At 47.0% G+C, this 23,371-nt stretch overlaps 1 protein-coding gene and 1 pseudogene across 2 annotated transcripts; both read right to left on the bottom strand.

Moving 5' to 3' along the window:
* Positions 1 to 10,051: 10,051 nt before the first annotated feature.
* On the bottom strand, positions 10,052 to 10,210 carry LOC142186711 (small nucleolar RNA SNORA17; annotated as a pseudogene).
* A 474-nt stretch (positions 10,211 to 10,684) lies between these two features.
* On the bottom strand, positions 10,685 to 15,185 carry LOC142186710 (uncharacterized). 2 transcript variants are annotated; one of them, XM_075261340.1, is made up of 4 exons: positions 15,134 to 15,185; positions 13,845 to 14,007; positions 12,662 to 12,991; positions 10,685 to 12,328 (listed from the first exon to the last, which is right to left on the bottom strand). In XM_075261340.1, exons 2-4 carry the CDS (start codon positions 13,983 to 13,985, stop codon positions 10,961 to 10,963), a joined length of 1,839 nt encoding a protein of 612 aa, XP_075117441.1. In that variant the 5' UTR covers positions 13,986 to 14,007; positions 15,134 to 15,185; the 3' UTR covers positions 10,685 to 10,960. The 2 variants fall into 2 exon arrangements, with proteins under 2 accessions (XP_075117441.1, XP_075117440.1); XM_075261339.1 differs by having other exon boundaries at positions 10,685 to 12,991.
* Positions 15,186 to 23,371: the final 8,186 nt, after the last annotated feature.

Here is a 23,371-nt window from a genome sequence, read left to right as displayed (position 1 = left end):
ATTCATGTCCTCTCCATCTCTGCCCCCAGTGTCATGCCGTCCTCTCCTTCATCTGCCCCCAGAATCACGTTCCACCTCCACATTAAACTTACCTTCTCCTCCGCTCCCTCGCCGCTCTCTGCCCGCCTCTCTCGCTGACACATGCGGCTGAAGGAAGGAGCTGACACAGGTCAGCTCCTCGCTTCGCCGCTGCCCGCCTTTCTCCCTGACACACGCGGCTGAAGCTGCTCGCGTGCTCGCTTCGCCGCTGCGTCTCTCTCTCTCGCTGACACATGCGGCTGAAGCGAGGAGCTGACCTGTGTCAGCTCCTCGCTTCACCGCTGCCGCCGGCTCCTGTCTGGTACATCGCGTCTACAAGCCCCTCTGGACGCAGATCTGAGTTGAAATCGGGACATACCTCCCTCCAACCGGGACCGCGGGACATGTCACCCAAATCGTGACTGTCCCGCGGAAATCGGGACGGTTGGGAGGTATGCATTGCACCAGCAGAATGTGAGGCCCTTTAGGTGAATACAGCCTCTAACCAGCAGAGTTGGGGGTATCAGGGTGGATTGAGCCTAGTAGGATCAGAATTGTGCAGCGCTGATGGAGGAGGAATATGAGGAGGAATTGGAGAGGGTGAGTACACACATGTAACTTCATGTCGGGGTGCTTGACACTGGTGGACATGTAAATGATGGGTCTATCCAGTGGCTATTCATTTTTATGAGCGTCAGCCAGTCAGCAATGTCAGATAACAGCCGGCTGCGCTTATCTGTAATTATGCCACCGGCAGCGCTGAAGACCCTTTCAGAAAGCACGCTGGTGGCAGGGCAGGAAAGGACCTCCAATGCGTAGAGCGCAAGTTCCCGCCACAAATCCAACTTGGAGACCCAATAAGTATAGGCCGCAGAGGGATCGGAGAGGACAGGGCTGGTGTCGGCCAGGTACTCCAGCAACATGCGCCTATACTTATCCCTCCTGGTGTCACTAGGCCCCTCAGTGGTGGTAGTTTGGCCACGGGGTGCCATTAACATGTCCCAGACCTTGGAGAGTGTGCCCCTGCCGGGTGTGGCCCGGATGACAGTTTGTCGCCTGTTGGAGGAACTCTCCTGTGTGCCGCCAATGAGAGTTGATGGAAACATCTCCGTCATATTCTGCACCAGTTTCTTGTGGCAATCACTCATGTGACTGGCCCTCCCCTCTACTGGAATAAAAGTCAAAATGTTATTTTTATACCGAGGATTGCAAAAAATCCAGTAGTCGTTGCTCTCCAGGATTTTGGCAATGCGTTTGTCAGTTGCAAAGCACTCCAACATGTATTCAGCCATGTGTGCCAGAGTGTTACTTGGTGTCACTTGGCTGCCCCCACCGGAATGCTCACTCTCCATTTCCTCCTCCTCCTCCTCCATTTCGCCGCAACCGCGCTGCAGCAATGGGACGCACTGAACTTCCCCGCTACCCTCCTGTGTGACAATGAGATCTGCCAGTTCATCGTCCTCCTCCTCCCTCAATATACGCTGTGAAGCGGACAGGAGTGTGCCCTGACTATCCTGCTGGGATGTTTCTGCTCCTATGCCTGACTCCTCAGCGTCCAATGTGTTATCCCTGATGGCGATGAGGGATTCTCGCATCACACACAGGAGCGGGATTGTGACACTCATGATTACATCGTCACAGATGACACTCATGGTTGACTCCTCAAAGACACGCAAGATCTCGCACAAGTCTGCCATCCATGGCCACTTGGTCCAGAAACTGCGGGAGCTGACTCTGAGGAACCCTTGGGTTTTGGAGATGGTACTCCATCAAGGGTCTCTGCTGCTCACACACTCTATTCAACATGAGGTGCGTCGAGTTCCAGCATGTGGGGTCATCGCACATCAGCCGGTGTTTAGGCAGATGGTGGCATTGCTGGAGGCTTCGGAGGCTAGCAGCGGCTACTGTGGACTTGTGAAAGTGGGCGCACAAGTGCCGCACTTTCACCAGTAGATTGGGTAAATTGGGGTACGTTTTGAAAAACCGTTGCACCACTAAATTGAACACATGGGCCAGGCATGGAACGTGTCGGAGGTTGGCAAGATCCAGAGCCGCTACCAGGTTCCTGCCATTATCACACACGACCATGCCCGGGCCCAGGTGCAGCGGCGAAAACCATGTTGCCGTCTCATCGAGGAGGGCATCCCTCACCTCAGAGGCAGTGTGCTGTCTGTCCCCCAAGCTGATCAGCTTCAGCACGGCCTGCTGACGTCTCCCCACGCCAGTGCTGCAGCGTTTCCAGCTGGTAGCTGGGGTCAATGTGATGGCGGAGGAGGAGGAGGAGGGTGGTGGTTCAGAGCCCCTGCCAGGAATGTTAGGCGGGGAAATGAGGTACACCGCCCCAGTTTGTGACCCGGTCTCAGCCTCAACTACATTCACCCAGTGTGCCGTCAGTGAAATGTAGCGTCCCTGTCCGCATGCGCTTGTCCATGCATCGGTGGTCAAGTGGACCTTTGTGCAAAGCGTGGAACTTAGGGCCCGCCTGATGTTGAGTGACACGTGCTGGTGCAAGGCGGGGACGGCACACTGGGAGAAGTAGTGACGGCATAGCGAAAGTGCCGCACTTGCCATCAGGTCACGGAAGGCCTGAGTTTCAACAAGCCGAAATGGCAACATCTCCTGGGCCAGCAGTTTGGAGATGTGCGCATTAAGGCTTGTGCATGGGGGTGGGTAGCGCTGTATTTTTGACCTGCGCTCAAAAGTCTGGGAGATGGTGGGTTGTTTTGAGGAGGTGCATGATGGTGCAGGAGAAGGAGCTGAGGCAGGAGAACGAGCTAAGGCAGGAAAAGGGGAGGATGAGGGAGAAGTCCCCAAAGTGGTGGAGGAAGATGTGGAGGTTTCCTGGCTGCTGGTCTGGACTGCAGCACCAGCACTGGTAACAGTGGTAGAGGCAGTGGCGGCAACGTCGGACGATGATAGTACAGCGTTTGCTCTCTGCCACTGAGCCCAGTGCTTGCCTTCCAAATGACGGCGCATGGCAGTGGTTGTGAGGTTGCTCTTTTCAGAGCCCCTACTCAGTTTCGAGTTGCAGAGTGTGCAAACCGCAGTATATTTGTCCTCCGCACATACATTAAAAAAATTCCACACCACCGAAGACTGTGGCCTCGATGGGGGAGTTTTTGTAGGCTGGCTACAAGAGGGAACATGTTGGGCCCTGCTGGCTGTGGCCTGGCTTCGGTGAAGCAGCTGTCCTCTGCCTCTGGACATGCCTCTGCCTCTAGCCACCCTCTTTGGTGCTGCACTTCCCTCCACATCTCCACTGCTCTCCCCGCTTGACATCCCCCCTGTCCAGGTCGGGTCAGTGTCCTCGTTGTCCATCACCTCCTCTTCCAATTCGTCTGACGGCTCCTCCTCCTGCACACCGCACATGGCAACAGGCTGCCCTGATGGCAACTGTGTCTCGTCATCGTCACTGATGATGGGTTGCTGGTCAACAACCACAAAATCATCAGGAGATGGCGGAGACTCCAGTGTTTGGGCATCAGGACACAGAAACTCATCTGTTAGCTTCTGGGATTTGGGAAGTGGTGGGACAGAGAGAGGGACAGTAAAAGGACCCGAAAACAGCTCCTGGGAGGCGGGAAAGGATTAGGTTGCTGGGAAGATTGGGCATGTTGTGAGGAAGGAGGAGCAGTCTGTTGGGTAGGAGGAGGAGTTGAGGTAGAGGCGGACTGGCTGGTGGAGAATGTGCTGGAAGCATTGTCCGCCAGCCATTGTAACACCTCTTCCTGGTGCTCGGGCCTACTTAGGTTTGTACCCTGCAGCCTACTCAATGTGGCCATCAAGCCGGGGATTGTGGGGAAGTGTAATGCTCGCTGCTGCAGAGGAATAGCTACGGGATGCGCTGGAGCTTGACCGCAACCTTGCTCCACATCTGCATTCCCACACCTCCGTCCCTGACTCTTTTCGCTAGCCTTACGCATTTTGAGATGTATATTGATGCTAATTTTATGGAGTATTGCAACACTCAGGAGGGCCAGGGCTGGTATCACAGGTAATATATCCGATGTGGCCGGCTTTCAAGGGAGTCCCTGGGTCCCAAATGTGCACAAAATCTCCCTTTTTGATGTCCCCGATTACCCGCCCCCACGTGATATATGACAATAACAACAGACAACCAGGCTTCGGGGGTAATCGTTGCTCTTTTTACTAGCAGGACGAGTTGATACAAATATACAGATGACGGAGTGATTCTTCACATACAATACAGCAATCTTTATAGACAGTGTCCACTTAATCAGGTGATGGAGCTTTGAGCAAGAATACCTTGGACTTGGTTAACTCGTAGTATCTTGGGAAGTTAAACTTGTATATACTTGTAGGGATGGCCTGTATCCAGGGGGTTAGACCTCAACAAAGCTGGGTACACGTATATAGAAGAGGAGATACAAGTTATCGACGGCGGGCGACCCTCAATTTCCGTCGAACTAGCTATGGGCTCCTTTAAATATAGATTTGTCCCAAAGACTTACTTGAATAGAGAAATACGTGTGGAGTTCCCAGATGTATGGATAACAGGACGGCCTACTCGTAGAGACGTGGAGCTTCAGGGGAAAACACTCCCTGAGGAACATCTTGGAGGCAGAGGAAAAGACATCTCTGCTTGGAGATTCAGAAGAAAGTATTCTCTGAGAAGAAGATTGGGTATAGAGGAAAAGACGTCTCTGTTACAATTTCCCGGAGACTTAGCTGCCATTTTTGCAGCTTCCCATGTGCTCAGCTCCACACCAAAAACAAAAAGACCAAAAAGTTCCCAACCCCCTCTCTAGAGTGGGCGGTCACTCAGCTCCGCCTCCAGGCCAGCCAAGCTCCATTGAGTGGTCCTGGAGGTCACCTAATTATAATGGACACTCCCTTTACAGTGCCAGCTCAAACTACAATGACTAAGTATAGGCAGGTGTAGTTCACAAAAACATCCACAAGATGGCGCATGCTCTGGTGAAATATAGAAGGAATGACGGGGGAGGAATCTTTTTACCTTATGTGCAAATCTCCATATCATCTCGGTCTGCAAGGACGATTAGAGGGAATTGGACTAGCAGTACCGGGACATTACAGTATACACCAAGGAAAGCTGGGCTGAGCGTATATGGCCTGACGCATTTGCTGTATACCACTTTGGGTTTTTGGGGGTATACGCCGAGGAAAGCTGGATTGAGTGTGTATGAGATCCTATATACCCTATGTGAGTATACAGGTTTCTGCTTACCCCTATGGGACCGGTATATACTGTATACCAGTGGTTGGTAAAAAAGGGCTTTTGGGATATTTTGGCTGGTTGAATCGATATACCGGAGCTGTATATACCGGAGCTGTATATATACCGGAGCTGTATATACCGGAGCTGTATATACCGGAGCTGTATATATACTGGAGCTGTATATACCGGAGCTGTATATACCAGAGCTGTATATACCAGAGCTGTATATACAGGAGCTGTATATACCGGAGCTGTATATACCAGAGCTGTATATACAGGAGCTGTATATACCGGAGCTGTATATACCAGAGCTGTATATACCAGAGCTGTATATACAGGAGCTGTATATACCGGAGCTGTATATACCAGAGCTGTATATACAGGAGCTGTGTATACCGGAGCTGTATATACCAGAGCTGTATATACCGGAGCTGTATATCTCCTCTCCCTGCAGCTGTTGTTGTTCAGTTTTCCTGCCTAGCAGATGGTACAATCCTCTCTGGCCCTCAGCAGATCTCTCTCTATCTCTCCAAACTGTAACTGAGATGAACATGGCGGCCGCTATTCTTTATAAATTGGAGGTCACATGATTTCGGCAGCCAATGGGTTTTTCCTATTTTTTTTCACTGCCTCCGTTGTCGTAGTTCCTGTCCCACCTCCCCTGCACAGTTATTGGTGCAAAAAAACCACCAGGGAAGGTGGGAGGGGACACAAATTTTTACTGCGTTTGCTGCGTGGTATTCGATTGGAATCGAACATGGCGAACAGCCTGATATCCGATCGAACGGCGTTCGCTCATCTCTAAAAATAACCCCTCCTGACCAAAGCCATATGGAAAGAAGATGGCGGAGCCGCCATCCTCCTGCACACAGAAGTCTTGTTGTGTTCTATGGTTTGGCCACCAGATGGCGCTGTCTGTCACTATGTATTTGCACTGTGTGTACAGAGGCGAAGGCGGCTCCACCTGAGCTCTATTTCTTGGAGTCTGACTATAAGCTGGTAATGTACATTACAGTAATGTCGGCAAATCCCCCTGATTTATTGGCTACATATGACTATGAAATGTGGATGGGAACTTTCTTGATGGCAGACTCAAGGATCCAGGGTCCGGCTCTAGGATTTCAACATGGCTGATCCTATTTGTCTCTGGAAGAAAACTTCTAACAGGGGTGTGAAGGAAAATAGAGGGCTCTGGAAGGGACTGCATTGTCTGGAGGAGGGCGGGCAGGTTCGTAGGGGGACAGAGGGATCTGAAGAAGGACAAAGGGATCTAGTGGAGCACAGAGGGGTCTAGTGGAGGACAGAGGGATTTAGTGGAGGACAGAGGGATCTAGTGGAGGACAGAGGGATCTAGTGGAGGACAGAGGGATCTAGTGGAGGACAGAAGGATCTAGTGGAGGACAGAGGGATCTAGTAGAAGACAGAGGAATCTAGTGGAGGACAGAGGGATCTACTAGAGGACAGAGGGATCTAGTGGAGGACAGAGGGATCTAGTGGAGGACAGAGGGATCTACTAGAGGACAGAGGGATCTAGTGGAGGACAGAAGGATCTAGAGGGGTTTGCCTTGTCTGCAGCAGGACAGAGGAATCTGAAGGAGGACAGAGAAATCTAGAGGAGGATAGAGGGTCTGGATGGGACCAGATTGTCTGGAAGAGGATGGATGAGTCTGGTGGAGGACAAAGGGATCTGGAGGAGGCCAGAAGAGGACAGAGGGGTCTAGAGGAGGACAAAAGAGTCTGAAGGAGGACAGAGGTGTCTGGAGGAGGACAGAGCGATCTAAAGGAGGACAGAGGAGTCTAAAGGAGGACAGAGGTGTCTGGAGGAGGACAGAGCGATCTAGAGGAGGACAGAGGAGTCTGAAGGAGGACAGAGGAGTCTGAAGGAGGACAGAGGGGTCTGAAGGAGGACAGAGGGGTCTGGAGGAGGACAGAGGAGTCTGAAGGAGGACAGAGGAGTCTGAAGGAGGACAGAGGGGTCTGGAGGAGGACAGAGCGATCTAAAGGAGGACAGAGGAGTCTAAAGGAGGACAGAGGTGTCTGGAGGAGGACAGAGCGATCTAGAGGAGGACAGAGGAGTCTGAAGGAGGACAGAGGAGTCTGAAGGAGGACAGAGGGGTCTGGAGGAGACAAAGGAGTCTGTAAGGGAACAGAGATGTCTGGAGGAGGACAGAGGAGTCTGGAGGAGGACAGAGGGGTCTGGAGGAGGACGGAGGAGTCTGGAGGAGGACAGAGGGGTCTGGAGGAGGACGGAGGAGTCTGGAGGAGGACAGAGGGGTCTGGAGGAGAACGGAGGAGTCTGGAGGAGGACAGAGGGGTCTGGAGGAGGACGGAGGAGTCTGGAGGAGGACAGAGGGGTCTGGAGGAGGACGGAGGAGTCTGGAGGAGGACAGAGGGGTCTGGAGGAAACAAAGGAGTCTGTAAGGGAACAGAGATGTCTGGAGGAGGATGGAGGAGTCTGGAGGAGGACAGAGAGATCTAGAGGAGGACAGAGGGGTCTAGAGGAGGACAGAGGGGTCTAGAGGAGGACAGAGGGAAGTGGAGGAGGACAGAGGAGACAGATGAGTGTATGAGAACACAGAGATATCTGGAGGGACAGCATCTACTCGTTATAACCTGTCGTTATTCAGTTTTAATTTTGTGTTGGTGCAAATTATTGTTGACCATGTGGGTCAGTCCTATCTAGGAAGGAGAGGTCTGATGGCTCACTCAGTTACTTTATAGGTATTAGACAGCAGGCGACATTTCTGCAGATTTGCTGCAGTACCACATGCTGGTGGGGACTTGGTATTTTTCCTTTAAGGCTCCACACGGGTGTGCCACAGGCGTGACTGATATTAATCTCACTTCTATCATGTTCCGGTGTAGTAACTATTAGTGTAAGGATTGTTTTTTGTTTTTTGTTTTTTTTTGCTTTCTTTTATTAAAAATCCCAATATTCTCCGTCTGTCACCCAAGAGTTTAAAGAAATGCAGGGCTGCCCCACACAATGGATGTGCTCTAGCACCAGAGGGGTAACATCTAGGACCTTGCAGTATTAGTTATGGGCCCCCCAGTGCTACTAATGCCAGGGCTCAATAGCGATTGCTACCTCTGCACCCCTATAGCTGTGCCCCTGCTATGACCCTCACCCATAGAGGTAGCGTGTGAAGCCTCACCATAAAGCTTTGGTGCAGGATGGAAGTGGATGACAGTGTGGTGTCCCTTTTAAGACCCCCTGAATAGTAAGTATATGTTATGGTGCAACTCTGGAAATGCTGATCTGCAATGTATGTCCAGCGGTACCTGCAGGGCCGCCATCAGGAATTTTGGGGCCCCATACAGCCTAAGTGTCTGGGCCCCCCTCCCCCGCCATTTTAAAACGACCTTATTTTGCGTCATACCAATTCTGTATTACATTTCCCTTTATTTAGCAGCATTACGAGGCTTAATCAGATTCTATTTGCAGGTAAAATCTGCTACGTGTGACCGCGCCTATAGAGAGCCAACACCATTTATAAGAGCTTTGCACGCCGCGGGAAATTTAGCCCCACCCACTGTTATGTTGACTCCGCCCACTCATTAATTTTCCATTTGCCCGCACACTGTATAATCCTCCTACATTCACCCGTAAATTATATGTCCCCCCTCCGTCTCTCCCCCAGCTTCATATACACCCTTCATCTGCCCCTAGATTCATGTCCCCTCCATCTCTGCCCCCAGATTCATGTCCCCCCATCTCTGCCCCCAGATTCATGTCCCCCCATCTCTGCCCCCAGATTCATGTCCCCTCCATCTCTGCCCCCAGATTCATGTCCCCCCATCTCTGCCCCCAGATTCATGTCCCCTCCATCTCTGCCCCCAGATTCATGTCCCCTCCATCTCTGCCCCCAGATTCATGTCCCCTCCATCTCTGCCCCCAGTGTAATGTCCCCCCATCTCTGCCCCCAGATTCATGTCCCCTCCATCTCTGCTCCCCAGATTTATGTCCCCCCATCTCTGCCCCCAGATTCATGTCCCTCCATCTCTGCCCCCAGATTCATGTCCCCTCCATCTCTGTCCCCAGATTCATGTCCCCCCATCTCTGCCCCCAGATTCATGTCCCCCATCTCTGCCCCCAGATTCATGTCCCCTCCATCTCTCCCCCAGATTCATGTCCCCCCATCTCTGCCCCCAGATTCATGTCCCCCCATCTCTGCCCCCAGATTCATGTCCCCCCATCTCTGCCCTCAGATTCATGTCCCCTCCATCTCTGCCCCCAGATTCATGTCCCCACATCTCTGCCCCCAGATTCATGTCCTCCCATCTCTGCCCCCAGATTCATGTCCCCCCATCTCTGCCCCCAGATTCATGTCCCCTCCATCTCTGCCCCCAGATTCATGTCCCCACATCTCTGCCCCCAGATTCATGTCCTCCCATCTCTGCCCCCAGATTCATGTCCCCTCCATCTCTGCCCCCAGATTCATGTCCCCACATCTCTGCCCCCAGATTCATGTCCTCCCATCTCTGCCCCCAGATTCATGTCCCCTCCATCTCTGCCCCCAGTGTAATGTCCCTCCATCTCTGCCCCCAGATTCATGTCCCCCCATCTCTGCCCCCAGATTCATGTCCCCCCATCTCTGCCCCCAGTGTAATGTCCCTCCATCTCTGCCCCCAGATTCATGTCCCCCCATCTCTGCCCCCAGTGTAATGTCCCTCCATCTCTGCCCCCAGATTCACGTCCCACATTACACTTACCTTCTCCTTCGTTCCCCCGCTGCTCTCTCGGCGCCTCTCTCTCTTACTGGCGAACAGTTGTAGATGCGATGTGACGTCATCACATCGCGTCTACATTGCCGGGTAGCCGGCGGCAACGGCGAAGTGAGGAGCTGACACAGATCAGCTCCTCGCTTCAGCGGCTGAAGCGAGCTGACCTGTGTCAGCTCCTCGCTTCGCCGCTGCCGCCTCTCTCGCTGACACATATGCGGCTGAGCCAGGTTCCGGCTCAGCCGCATATGTGTCACCGAGGGAGGCGGCAGCGGCGAAGCGAGGAGCTGACACAGGTCAGCTCCTCGCTTCTGCCGCATATGTGTCAGCGAGAGAGGCGTGCAGTGGCGAAGCGAGGAGCTGACCTATGTCGCTTCAGCCGCGTATGTGTTCAACTCAGATCTGCGTCCTCTGGACGCAGATCTGAGTTGAAACAGGACATACAATGACTGCTGCCGGCGCCAGGGGGCCCGAGCCCCCCCCATTTTTAAATTTGGCCGGGCCCCTGACACCAGTAGCAGTAGTACTGGCCTATCGGCGGCCCTGGGTACCTGAGCCGATATCGTAGGTGTAGCTGTCACTGCAATAACTCTTATGAGGTTTTCCTGGATCTTTGTGCAAGAATCACAGGACGTTGGCCAAATAATAAACTCAGCTCTGCTACATCAGTCTGGAATACAATATCCATGTAATACACATCACACAGTACAGATATGAGCAAGACCGGCATGTTTTATAGTTATTTTATTCATTTGGCAATTGGCATAGAATCGTACAGTAATTTAATCCTAAAATACTGCTATATATGGGATCAATACAGCCTGGAGAACTTTCTATTCTAACCTGGCCTCTAGGAGGCGACATTTTGACATTGTGTCTCCTTAGACCACCTCTCTTTCATTTCCTGCCTTGAAGAACATAGCAATGATAAATAGCTACACAAGCAAATAGTATGCAAAAAGTTGGATAGGACGTTCCATACACTTCTCTACGGGGTCAGGTTTTAGTGGGTCTTCCTGTTCATGGGTTCTTCTTCTGAAGGGAAAAGGTCTGCTGGTATTGGTAGAACTTGTTTTGCTGAGGTTGTTGAGGCTCCTGAGGCTGCTGAGGTTGCTGATGCTGCTGATGTTGCTGATGTTGCTGATGTTGCTGGGGCTGCTGAGGTTGCTGAGGTTGCTGAGGTTGCTGAGGTTGCTGGGGCTGCTGAGGTTGCTGGGGCTGCTGAGGTTGCTGGGGCTGCTGGAGCTGCTGAGCCTGCTGGAGCTGCTGGTGTTGCTGAGTCTGCTGGAACTGCTGGTGTTGCTGAGGCTGCTGAGGGAGTTGTTGAGATACAAGATTAGGCTCCTGCTGGATCTGGCTGTATGTCGGTGGCTGGGATGTGGCTCGCACTCCACTAAAGCTTTCACTAAAGCTTTGAGGAGGAGGTATGTACAATGGTGTTTGGTAGTACGTCTGCCCTTCATGGGTCTCACCAGGTTGATCTACTGTGGGCTGAGAAGCCAGTGTTATCTCTTCTTTCCCTGACTGTGAGCTGGCGGCATGTAGTTGGGATGTTTGGTCCTTACCTTGTCCATAACTTATAGATTGTGAGCTGGTGGTTTCGTGATGCACAGATTGGTCATAACGTCGAGATAGTGAGCTTGTGGTGTCTATATGAGACGCTTGGTCTTTGTCCTGTTGATAGCTTCTGGACTGTAAGCCAGTGGTGCCTTGTCTTTGATCCTTACTTGATTCATAACTTTGAGACTGAGACCTAGTGGTGTCTATTTGAGATGTTTGATCCTTGCCCTGACTACAGGACCCGGATTGTGACCCAGTTTTATCTTTGCCCAGGCTGTAATCTTGGGACTGAGATCCTGTGGTGTCTTTGGATATGGATCCTGTGGTGTCCTGGTGAGATGTTTGGTCTTTGCCATGGGTGTAATCTTGGGACTGAGATCCTGCTTTGTCTTGGTGGAATGTTTGGTCTTTTCCCAGGTTGGTATCTTTGGATATGGATCCTGTGGTGCCCTGGTGAGATGTTTGGTCTTTACCATGGGTGTAATCTTGGGACTGAGATCCTGCTTTGTCTTGGTGGAATGTTTGGTCTTTTCCCAGGTTGGTATCTTTGGATATGGATCCTGTGGTGCCCTGGTGAGATGTTTGGTCTTTACCATGGGTGTAATCTTGGGACTGAGATCCTGCTTTGTCTTGGTGGAATGTTTGGTCTTTTCCCAGGTTGGTATCTTTGGATATGGATCCTGTGGTGCCCTGGTGAGATGTTTGATCTTTGCCTCCTTGCTGACTTTGGGATGAGTATGATGTTTCATCAATTTTAATTGTTGGTTCTTTATAGGAACTATGGTCATCAACTGGGAGTGGTTTTCTTGGCTCAATTTGTGTAGAGACCTGAGTATGCTCAGTGGTCAGGATACTATCTTTGGATGAAGATCCTGAGATGCCTTGTTGACATGTTTGGTCTTTAGTCAGGATACTATCTTTGGATATGGATGATGTGGTGTCTTGGTGAGATGTTTGGTCTTTGCTCAGACTGGTATCTTTGGATATGGATCCTGTGGTGTCTTGGTGAGATGTTTGGTCTTTGCTTAGGCTGGTATCTTTGGATATAGATGTTGTGGTGTCATGGTGACATGTTTGGTCTTTGCCTCCTTGCTGACTTTGGGATGAATATGATGATTCCCCAACTGGGAGTGGTTTTCTTGGGTCAGTTTGTGTGGAGACCTGAGTATGCTCAGAAGTGATACCCTGATCTTCACATATGCCACCTTTCTTATCATGGGAGATGCTCTGGGTCTTCTCAGATTTTGGGTACAGTTGCTTTTGGTAGAACTTTGGTGGCTCATTGGATGTTTGTGATGTAGAGGTTGTTTCTCCATCCTTCTTCAGTTGGTCTGGCTGTTGGCATGTGTCTTCCTTTTCATACACAACTTTGTAGTATGCCTTCAACACCTTACACAACAGGTCACAGAACTCATTGAAGTCCACTTCTCCATCATTATTCTCATCAAGAATTTGTAGCAAACTGGAGATTGTTTTTGGATCTTTGGGGTCCTGGAAGAGAATAGCAGGTAAGTTGTAAGACCTCATATGTCAGTAGGGGACTGTACGTTTTTTGGAATTCTTATTTTATAGTACTCAACAAAAAAAAGAACATCTTTGTGTTGGGTGGAGAAGACATTTCTTGGCCATATTTTGAGAAGAGCAAATTGATTCAGCACAAATTAAATTTGGCCTGAATTTCTCCCAAATTTTGGATTTGGGTCAATTCAGTACTTTCGAAATCAGATGAATTACTCAAAATGGTGACGTTATACTCCGTCATCGAAGATAGGTCAGACAAAGAGTGACCACTTGGACTCTTTTGGAAATGTGGTATAGTATCATGTGTTCAAAACGTCCAGCAGACATCTTTTGAGGGCAATGGAGGCGCTATCGAGTGAACCAAATTTATTTGGTCTGAATTGATTAATAAAAATGAATCTGACCTAGAACAAATTTCAGGATTTTCTTATTTGCATTAGCCGCTATGTCAAGTGAACCAGTTTGTAACAAAGCAGATTCATTATGAATTTTCCAAAAAATTTGGGTTTTATGGACCGGAAATTTTGGGGGTTTGCCACCCACAAATTATTATTAAACTCTTGGGTCTTTTGTTCCTGGGTATCCTCAAAGTCTGTGATGTCAGAGTCCTCTAAGACCTGTCATTGGGCCTCCGCAGTCACATGGGGGCGTCAATATCATGACACACAACGTCAACACATCATAATGTCTTCCATGAAGGTAATGGCTAGACCTAGTCTGCTTTCTATACTCAACAACCCAAGAACACACTTGTGGGATGTCACAAGCAATATCTGTGACCCTGAGGTCCACCCACCACCATGGTGCCGGCCATACGTCCTACCTTGATGACATCTGCAAATTCATTCTGGATGAGAAGTTTGAGTTCCTCCTTGTTCAGCTTGTTATGGCTGCAATCCTTCTCAGAGTATTTCTGATAGATCCCGATGATGTCCTGGATGGCTATGATCATTTTTTTGGACATGGTTGCAGATGGTTAGATGGTCCTGTATGGAGGGAATGAACTTCGTTATATATCACAAGGCTGATAGAAAGAATAATCCAATCTAGAGAAAACCTCCACCAGGGCGAAGTCCGAAATCTTATAACATCGATGAAAGAAGATCCCGAACCCCCCCCCTGGACATTACAACAGCTTTTACAGGAGATCTGTCCATATCATGTCTACAGATCGCCCAAATAACATCCCCCACCACCTTCCTTAAAGGGATTTTATCATTAGAATCCCTTTTTCTACAACCACCACATTGGAATAGCGTTTCTAAAGTCTATTCTTCTCCTATCTTTATTATTCTGATCCGCGCCGCCATTTCTGTGAATTTTCTTTCTTCAGATAATACAAGGGGCGTCCCCTGTGCTCTCCAAAGACTCTCCAGTGATGTCCTTGTCTTCTCCAGACGCCTCTTCCCCGCATCATCGGCCGCCTCATCAGCCAACAGAGTCGACTACGCATGTTGGTTCAGCTATTTTCCTGAGGCCCAATGGACGCTCATGTAGGAGGCCACAGGAAAATGGCTGAATGGACATGCGCAGTTGGTTCTGCCGACTGATGACGCGGCCAATGGCGCAGTGAAGAGGCGTCCGGAGAACTGGAGAGTCTTCGGAGAGCACAGGGGACTCGTTTGCAAAAGGGTAGAAAAAAGAAAATTCACAGAAACGGTGGCACGGATCAGGATGATAAAGGTAAGAGAAGAATAGTCGTTAAGGCTATTCCGACGTGGTCTTCTAATGATACAATCCCTTTAATATCAGCAATGCTGAAGTATTTGAATTAAATCTGTGAAATTGACACAAATTGCCCAAAATTGGTGTAATAACAAGTTACTAAGTCTATTTCTCTCGACAGCTTTACAAACCGGTGAGATAAAAAGTTGCAACAACACATAAATGAGGTTCTCGCCGTATAGACCCTCCAAGGTGGGAGCCTTCAGAATATACATCATACAGACAGAAGAAATAGAAATGATCTAAATAGGATCAAATGCCTTCAAAAGACCAAGAAAAACCAAAATACAACAAATACAACACATATTATATGTGCAGTGCTCCGAGCCTCTCGTCTATAGTCTCTATCATGGCTATTGATGTTCTCGTAGAGTCAAAGGCACTTACCTCTACCAGACACTGTCAGTGCACAGAGAAGAGTTGGAATGACCCACACAGGTCAACATTTATAGGGATACGATGCCCTAGTTATTTTAGTAAAGAGGCTGAAGTCCCAGCCCAAACCAGTCAGTCCAGTGCCATCAATTATATTGGTTCTGCCTTGAATGAGACAGCTAGGAACACCCAACCTATTGCATCAAACACGCCCTGACGGAGATTGTCCTATCCAAGGTCCATACCTGAAGTCATTGTCCGTGTGTCCGTGGTTCAGGGGGCCCGGGACTCTCACCGCACTTCTGTCAACCCCGGGGGCCTAATAAGAAGACCATAAGAGTCTTTATTAAACACCTCGGTAATAAGGAGCTCAGTTGTCATCTAGATGAATCAGAAGAGAAACACGAGAGCCCCAGCCCTGGACCTGTCACTGCTTTAATGATCCCGTCCATCCAGTTTGCTTATAATTGGCCATAATGATGCTCCTTAGTCTCCTCGCCTGTATTTTGGACGTTGTGATGAGGTATAAGTGTCATACTTAAAATTTCTCAGATATGAATAACCTCCATCCTCAGCCTCTCCCTGTCAATGTGGAGTCCGGCAGACCTCGTGGGTTATCAGCCACCAAAGATCTCCTGACCGTAGAGATGTACAATATTAATCTGGCCTGGAATGGTGGAATCACGAAGGGTAGACACGGGGGCATTACAATTACATGGCTAGGGTTGAGATTTCAGGATCGTTTTTAAAATCCGATTTTTGATCATTTTCTAGCCAATCCCGAACTCAATTGAGAAATTTGCTCGATCGCCAATCAGGATCCGATCTTTCCCGATCCCGATTGCTCAACCCTACTCATGGTTTCTGGTGCAAATCTCAGTTTGGGTTCCCCATACAGCTCAGAGCCGACAGCCGCGTCCCTTCTATGCATTTTAGCAGCATTTATATTACTTTTCCTTGTGTATCTGGGTCCAGACTTCCGTGTAGACATGTCTGTACACACAGGCCACGCGTCAGTCCCATCACCTGCCCTTACTCCCACATAGTAATAGTCATAGAAAGAAATTTCCCCATAGGATCCCACTGTTGACCAGTTTTTACTTTTGGGGATGCAGTGAAGGTGTCCTGTGTGGGCCCCTTAGCTTATGGGCCCGGTTGTATCTACAACCCCTATAGTGAAGCCAGTGGGCAGGCAATATTAGTGATCTACACACAGGAGAGCCCATATGGTGGTACCAGGAAGCAGAAGACCTCCACTATGCTTTACTTCACCTGACCGAGAGCCCCAACCTTGACTCCATAGCTATGACATTTTCCATTAGACTTATGAGCGTTGCCTATCTCGGTGGTGAGCACTCACATGTAGGCACTTTCTGGACCCCTAGATGTATCTCCAACCCCAATGGTGGAACGTTATGTCTAGATGGTCAAAAAGTGCTCAAGTTTGGCATGTCCATGTGTTCCCAATATGGAGGGAGGAGAACAAGTTGGTGTCAGATGTTTCCATTACTCCAGATCTTCCTTCAGAACATAGGATCAGACATGTTGAAATTCAGTATGCCCAATATATATTCCATCTAACATATATTGTATTATGTCTGACCATATTCAGATGTGTATGGCTGCCATGTGAGGTCGGTAACATTTCATATACAGATGAGGTTATCGGTGTCGGGATCCTGAGGCTCAGTGTACAATATCCCTTTCTGAGCCCCAATGCGAACTCTATACCAGGAACCCACAACTATTGCAGCTACAGTGACCTCATTTGTGTGAGCTGGGCATCGGAGCCCATCAGGATCCCCTCAGGAGCCCCTCTATAACTTCACCCCTGCCTGTGCTATACTGAGCTCCCTCCGTCCTGAGCTCCAGCTTATATTAACCTGATCTGATTCCACCTTAATCCTCCGGCACCTTCGTCACATCGTCCTCAGACCCGGCCGGGTGGTGGGATTACAGCAGATGACATGTCTTATGATGCATCAGTTTTAATAACCAGAAGTTAATCGGACGACTCTTCGTCATCAAGTCTGTGTCATTGTATCCAGTCTGCTCATCGTCTTAATAGAGTCAAAGATTTACCGGATTAAGGATGAGTCACATGCAAAAAATGCATAGCCCTCTATAGGTAGGGCTCCCGGGAAACTAATAACGTGTAACGTCAGCCTGGACACCCCGTATACAGTACAGAGCCACATCCCGGGGCTGTCAGAGGTCGCTGCTCACTTTACTGCCTGCTGCACTAAGTTGTACTAAATGGGAATGGCTCAGATCCCTGTTCTGTGGATGGTGATCATATTGCCAAAAAGACCATAAAATGTACCCATTACTCATCACTCACAATCAGACAAGCAATGTCAGGGATTGGTCATCCAGATAACCATGGCCAAGTGTATGCTCACTCATCCCGACCATTATGGCCAAGTGTATACTCACTCATCCAGACCATTATGGCAAGTGTATACTCACTCATTCCGACCATTATGGCCAAGTGTATGCTCACTCATCCAGACCATTATGGCAAGTGTATGCTCACTCATCCCGACCATTATGGCCAAGTGTATGCTCACTCATCCAGACCATTATGGCAAGTGTATACTCACTCATCCCGACCATTATGGCCAAGTGTATACTCACTCATCCAGACCATTATGGCAAGTGTATGCTCACTCATCCCGACCATTATGGCCAAGTGTATGCTCACTCATCCAGACCATTATGGCAAGTGTATAGTCACTCATTCCGACCATTATGGCCAAGTGTATGCTCACTCATCCCGACCATTATGGCCAAGTGTATGCTCACTCATCCCGACCATTATGGCCAAGTGTATGCTCACTCATCCCGACCATTATGGCCAAGTGTATACTCACTCATCCAGACCATTATGGCCAAGTGTATGCTCACTCATCCCGACCATTATGGCCAAGTGTATGCTCACTTCTGCAGACCACTATAGCCGACTGTGTACTCACTCATCCAGATAACCATTGCTAGGTGCATGCTCGGTCACCCAGACCACCCTGGCCAGGTGTGTGTTCACTCATCCATAGAACCAAGGCCAGGTCCAGGTCAATGTTCACTTTAATCATCCAAACAACCAGGACCAGGTTCATCTCCACTCATTCAGGCAGAAAAGGAAGCTGTACACTAACTCATCCAGAGAACCAGAATGACTGGTATCCTTACTCATCCAAACAACCAGGGACATGAATATGCACAATCATCCAAACAACCAGACTCAGGCAGTAACCAGGGCCAGGCATTTCGTAATTAATCTGCAAAACCAAGGTGAAGCAGATAACCGGGCCCAGGTGAAGGCCTCCTAGGAACCTATCTAAAATACATAGTGTATGACACTGCCAGGACTCCTAGGACTATATATATCTATAATACATAGTGTATGACACTGTCAGGGCTCCTAAGACTATATATATCTATAATACATAGTGTATGACACTGTCAGGGCTCCTAGGACTATATATATCTATAATACATAGTGTATGACACTGCCAGGACTCCTAGGACTATATATATCTATAATACATAGTGTATGACACTGTCAGGGCTCCTAAGACTATATATATCTATAATACATAGTGTATGACACTGTCAGGACTCCTAGGACTATATATATCTATAATACATAGTGTATGACACTGTCAGGGCTCCTAAGACTATATATATCTATAATACATAGTGTATGACACTGTCAGGACTCCTAGGACTATATATATCTATAATACATAGTGTATGACACTGTCAGGGCTCCTAAGACTATATATATCTATAATACATAGTGTATGACACTGTCAGGACTCCTAGGACTATATATATATATATAATACATAGTGTATGACACTGCCAGGACTCCTAGGACTATATATCTATAATACATAGTGTATGACACTGTCAGGACTCCTAGGACTATATATATATATATATATATAATACATAGTGTATGACACTGCCAGGACTCCTAGGACTATATATCTATAATACATAGTGTATGACACTGTCAGGACTCCTAGGACTATATATATCTATAATACATAGTGTACGACACTGTCAGGACTCCTAGGACTATATATATATCTATAATACATAATGTATGACACTGTCAGGACTCCTAGGACTATATATATCTATAATACATAGTGTATGACACTGTCAGGGCTCCTAGGACTATATATATCTATAATACATAGTGTATGACACTGTCAGGGCTCCTAGGACTATATATATCTATAATACATAGTGTATGACACTGTCAGGGCTCCTAGGACTATATATATCTATAATACATAGTGTATGACACTGTCAGGGCTCCTAGGACTATATATCTATAATACATAGTGTATGACACTGTCAGGGCTCCTAGGACTATATATATCTATAATACATAGTGTATGACACTGTCAGGGCTCCTAGGACTATATATATCTATAATACATAGTGTATGACACTGTCAGGGCTCCTAGGACTATATATATATCTATAATGCATAGTGTATGACACTGTCAGGACTCCTAGGACTATATATATATATATATATATCTATAATACATAGTGTATGACACTGTCAGGGCTCCTAGGACTATATATATCTATAATACATAGTGTATGACACTGTCATGGCTCCTAGGACTATATATATATCTATAATACATAGTGTATGACACTGTCAGGGCTCCTAGGACTATATATATATATATAATACATAGTGTATGACACTGCCAGGACTCCTAGGACTATATATCTATAATACATAGTGTATGACACTGTCAGGACTCCTAGGACTATATATATCTATAATACATAGTGTATGACACTGTCAGGACTCCTAGGACTATATATATCTATAATACATAGTGTATGACACTGTCAGGGCTCCTAGGACTATATATATCTATAATACATAGTGTATGACACTGTCAGGGCTCCTAGGACTATATATATCTATAATACATAGTGTATGACACTGTCAGGGCTCCTAGGACTATATATATCTATAATACATAGTGTATGACACTGTCAGGGCTCCTAGGACTATATATCTATAATACATAGTGTATGACACTGTCAGGGCTCCTAGGACTATATATATCTATAATACATAGTGTATGACACTGTCAGGACTCCTAGGACTATATATATCTATAATACATAGTGTATGACACTGTCAGGGCTCCTAGGACTATATATATCTATAATACATAGTGTATGACACTGTCAGGACTCCTAGGACTATATATATATATATCTATAATACATAGTGTATGACACTGTCAGGGCTCCTAGGACTATATATATATCTATAATACATAGTGTATGACACTGTCATGGCTCCTAGGACTATATATATCTATAATACATAGTGTATGACACTGTCAGGGCTCCTAGGATTATATATATCTATAATACATAGTGTATGACACTGTCAGGGCTCCTAGGACTATATATCTATAATACATAGTGTATGACACTGTCAGGGCTCCTAGGACTATATATATCTATAATACATAGAGTATGACACTGTCAGGGCTCCTAGGACTATATATATATATATATATATCTATAATACATAGTGTATGACACTGTCAGGACTCCTATGACTATATATATATCTATAATACATAGTGTATGACACTGTCAGGGCTCCTAGGACTATATATATATATCTATAATACATAGTGTATGACACTACCAGGGCTCCTAGGACTATATATATCTATAATACATAGTGTATGACACTGTCAGGACTCCTAGGACTATATATATCTATAATACATAGTGTATGACACTGTCAGGACTCCTAGGACTATATATCTATAATACATAGTGTATGACACTGTCAGGGGTCCTAGGACTATATATATATCTATAATACATAGTGTATGACACTGTCAGGACTCCTAGGACTATATATATATATATCTATAATACATAGTGTATGACACTGTCAGGGCTCCTAGGACTATATATATATCTATAATACATAGTGTATGACACTGTCATGGCTCCTAGGACTATATATATCTATAATACATAGTGTATGACACTGTCAGGACTCCTAGGACTATATATATCTATAATACATAGTGTATGACACTGTCAGGGCTCCTAGGACTATATATATATATATATATATATCTATATATATATATATATATATATATATATATATATATATATATATATAGTCAAATCAAAAAAGCTTTATTGGCACGTCCGAATAGATATTTGGCATTGCCAAAGCTAGTAAAGTGTGGGGGGGGGGGGAGTTGGACTTGGGTGGGTGAGTGGTGGGGGTGGGGTGGGTGGTTTGGGGTATAACAGTCCATGGAGTTTCATCTTCCTCTTCGTTGGTGACTGCTATATGGGGAGGTGGGGGTGGGGCGGGTGTATTGGGATAAATATAATGCTCACCTGGATGTGTGCCTGGAAAGCTAGCGCCCTCTTCTGTATGGTGAGCCATAGGGGGAGTCTGCCTAGCTCTGCCCTGCAGGCCATGTTGGTGGTGTTGCGATGGACATGGAGCAGGTATTTGCAGAACTCCAGGTGGAAGTTCTCTGTTGGGCTGGAATCCCACTTTGACTGGTCTGGGTAGGTGGCTGGGCCCCAAACCTCACTGCCATAGAGAAGGATCGGGGAGATGACAGCGTCAAATATCTTCATCCAGACCCTCACCGGTGGTTTGAGGTGGTACAGTTGTCTTCTGATGGCGTAGAAGGTTCTGCAGGCTTTTGCTTTCAGGGTTTCTATTGCTGCTTTGAAGCTTCCTGATTGGCTGAGCTCCAGCCCCAGGTAGGTGTAGCTGTTGGTTTTCTCCAGTGTGGAGCCGTTCAGTGTGAATTGTGGGGTGGTGGAGGCTTTATTGTGTCCCTTCTTCTGAAATACCATGACTTTGGTCTTCTTCTGGTTGATGGGTAGGGCCCATGTGGTGCTGAATTTTTCCAGCACTGACAGGCTTTCTTGGAGGTCTTTCTCGGTGGGGGCCAGGAGTAGGAGGTCGTCAGCGTATAGCAGGAACTTCACCTCTCGATTGTTCAGGGTGAGGCCTGGGGTTGGTGAGGCCTCCAGGGCTGTAGCCAGTTCATTGATATAGATGTTGAGAGATATATATATATATATATATATATATATATATATATATATATTACATAGTGTATGACACTGTCAGGACTCCTAGGACTATATATATCTATAATACATAGTGTATGACACTGTCAGGACTCCTAGGACTATATATATCTATAATACATAGTGTATGACACTGCCAGGGCTCCTAGGACTATATATATCTATAATACATAGTGTATGACACTGCCAGGGCTCCTAGGACTATATATATCTATAATACATAGTGTATGACACTGCCAGGGCTCCTAGGACTATATATATATATATATATATATATATATATATATATATATATATATATATATATATATATATATATATATATATATTAGCTGGTACCCGCGACTTGGTCTGTGGTGATTGTAGCAGTGGGTATATACAGGCGCAGGTAAGGTTTTCGTACTGTGTATAAGGGATGGGATATGAAATGTAACTTTGTATCTCGTTGTTTCTGTATTTCAGAGAATCCGTGAGACTTTTGTGTTGGATGTAATGTGTATTTGAGCTGCTATATATACGGTGTTGTGAGAAACTTTACATAGTGACTTTGGGACAGAAGTATTTGAAGTTAACTCTTTCCCGCCGATGGCATTTTTTGATTTTCGTTTTTGACTCCCCTCCTTCTAAACCCCATAACTTTTTTATTTCTCCACTCCCAGAGCCATATGAGCTCTTAATGTTTCCTGGGACAAATTTTTCTTCCTGATGCCGCCATTATTTATTCTATATAATGTACTGGGAAGCAGGGAAAAATTCAGAATGGGGTGGATTTGAAGAAAAAATGCATTCTGTGACTTTCTTATGGGCTTTGGTTTTACGGCGTTCACTGTGCAACCAAAATGACATGTCCCCTGTATTCTGTGTTTCGTTACGATGCTGGGGATACCAAATTTATATGGTTTTATTTACATTTTGACCCCTTAAAAAAATCCCAAACTATGTTAAAAAATTATTTTTTGAAAAGTCGCCATATTCTGACAGCCGTAACTTTTTTTATACGTGCGTGTACGGGGATGTATAGGGCGTCTTTTTTTCCGGGACCGGGTGTACTTTGTAGTTCTACCATTTTCGGGAAATGTTATTGCTTTGATCACTTTTTATTCAATT

The sequence above is a fragment of the Leptodactylus fuscus genome, unplaced genomic scaffold (assembly GCF_031893055.1).
Source record: "Leptodactylus fuscus isolate aLepFus1 unplaced genomic scaffold, aLepFus1.hap2 HAP2_SCAFFOLD_113, whole genome shotgun sequence".
In the NCBI taxonomy this organism is placed as follows: domain Eukaryota; kingdom Metazoa; phylum Chordata; class Amphibia; order Anura; family Leptodactylidae; genus Leptodactylus; species Leptodactylus fuscus.
The sequence above is the reverse complement of the archived record's forward strand: the minus strand, read 5'-3'. Positions and strand labels throughout refer to the sequence as shown.

Excerpts from the sequence above, each read along its gene's own strand:
- LOC142186710 (XM_075261339.1), bottom strand. The coding sequence starts at position 13,985 with ATGTCCAAAAAAATGATCATAGCCATCCAGGACATCATCGGGATCTAT. Across the intron at positions 12,992-13,844 it reads AATTTGCAGATGTCATCAAG|GACCCCAAAGATCCAAAAAC; the intron begins GTAGGACGTATG and ends ATTCTCTTCCAG.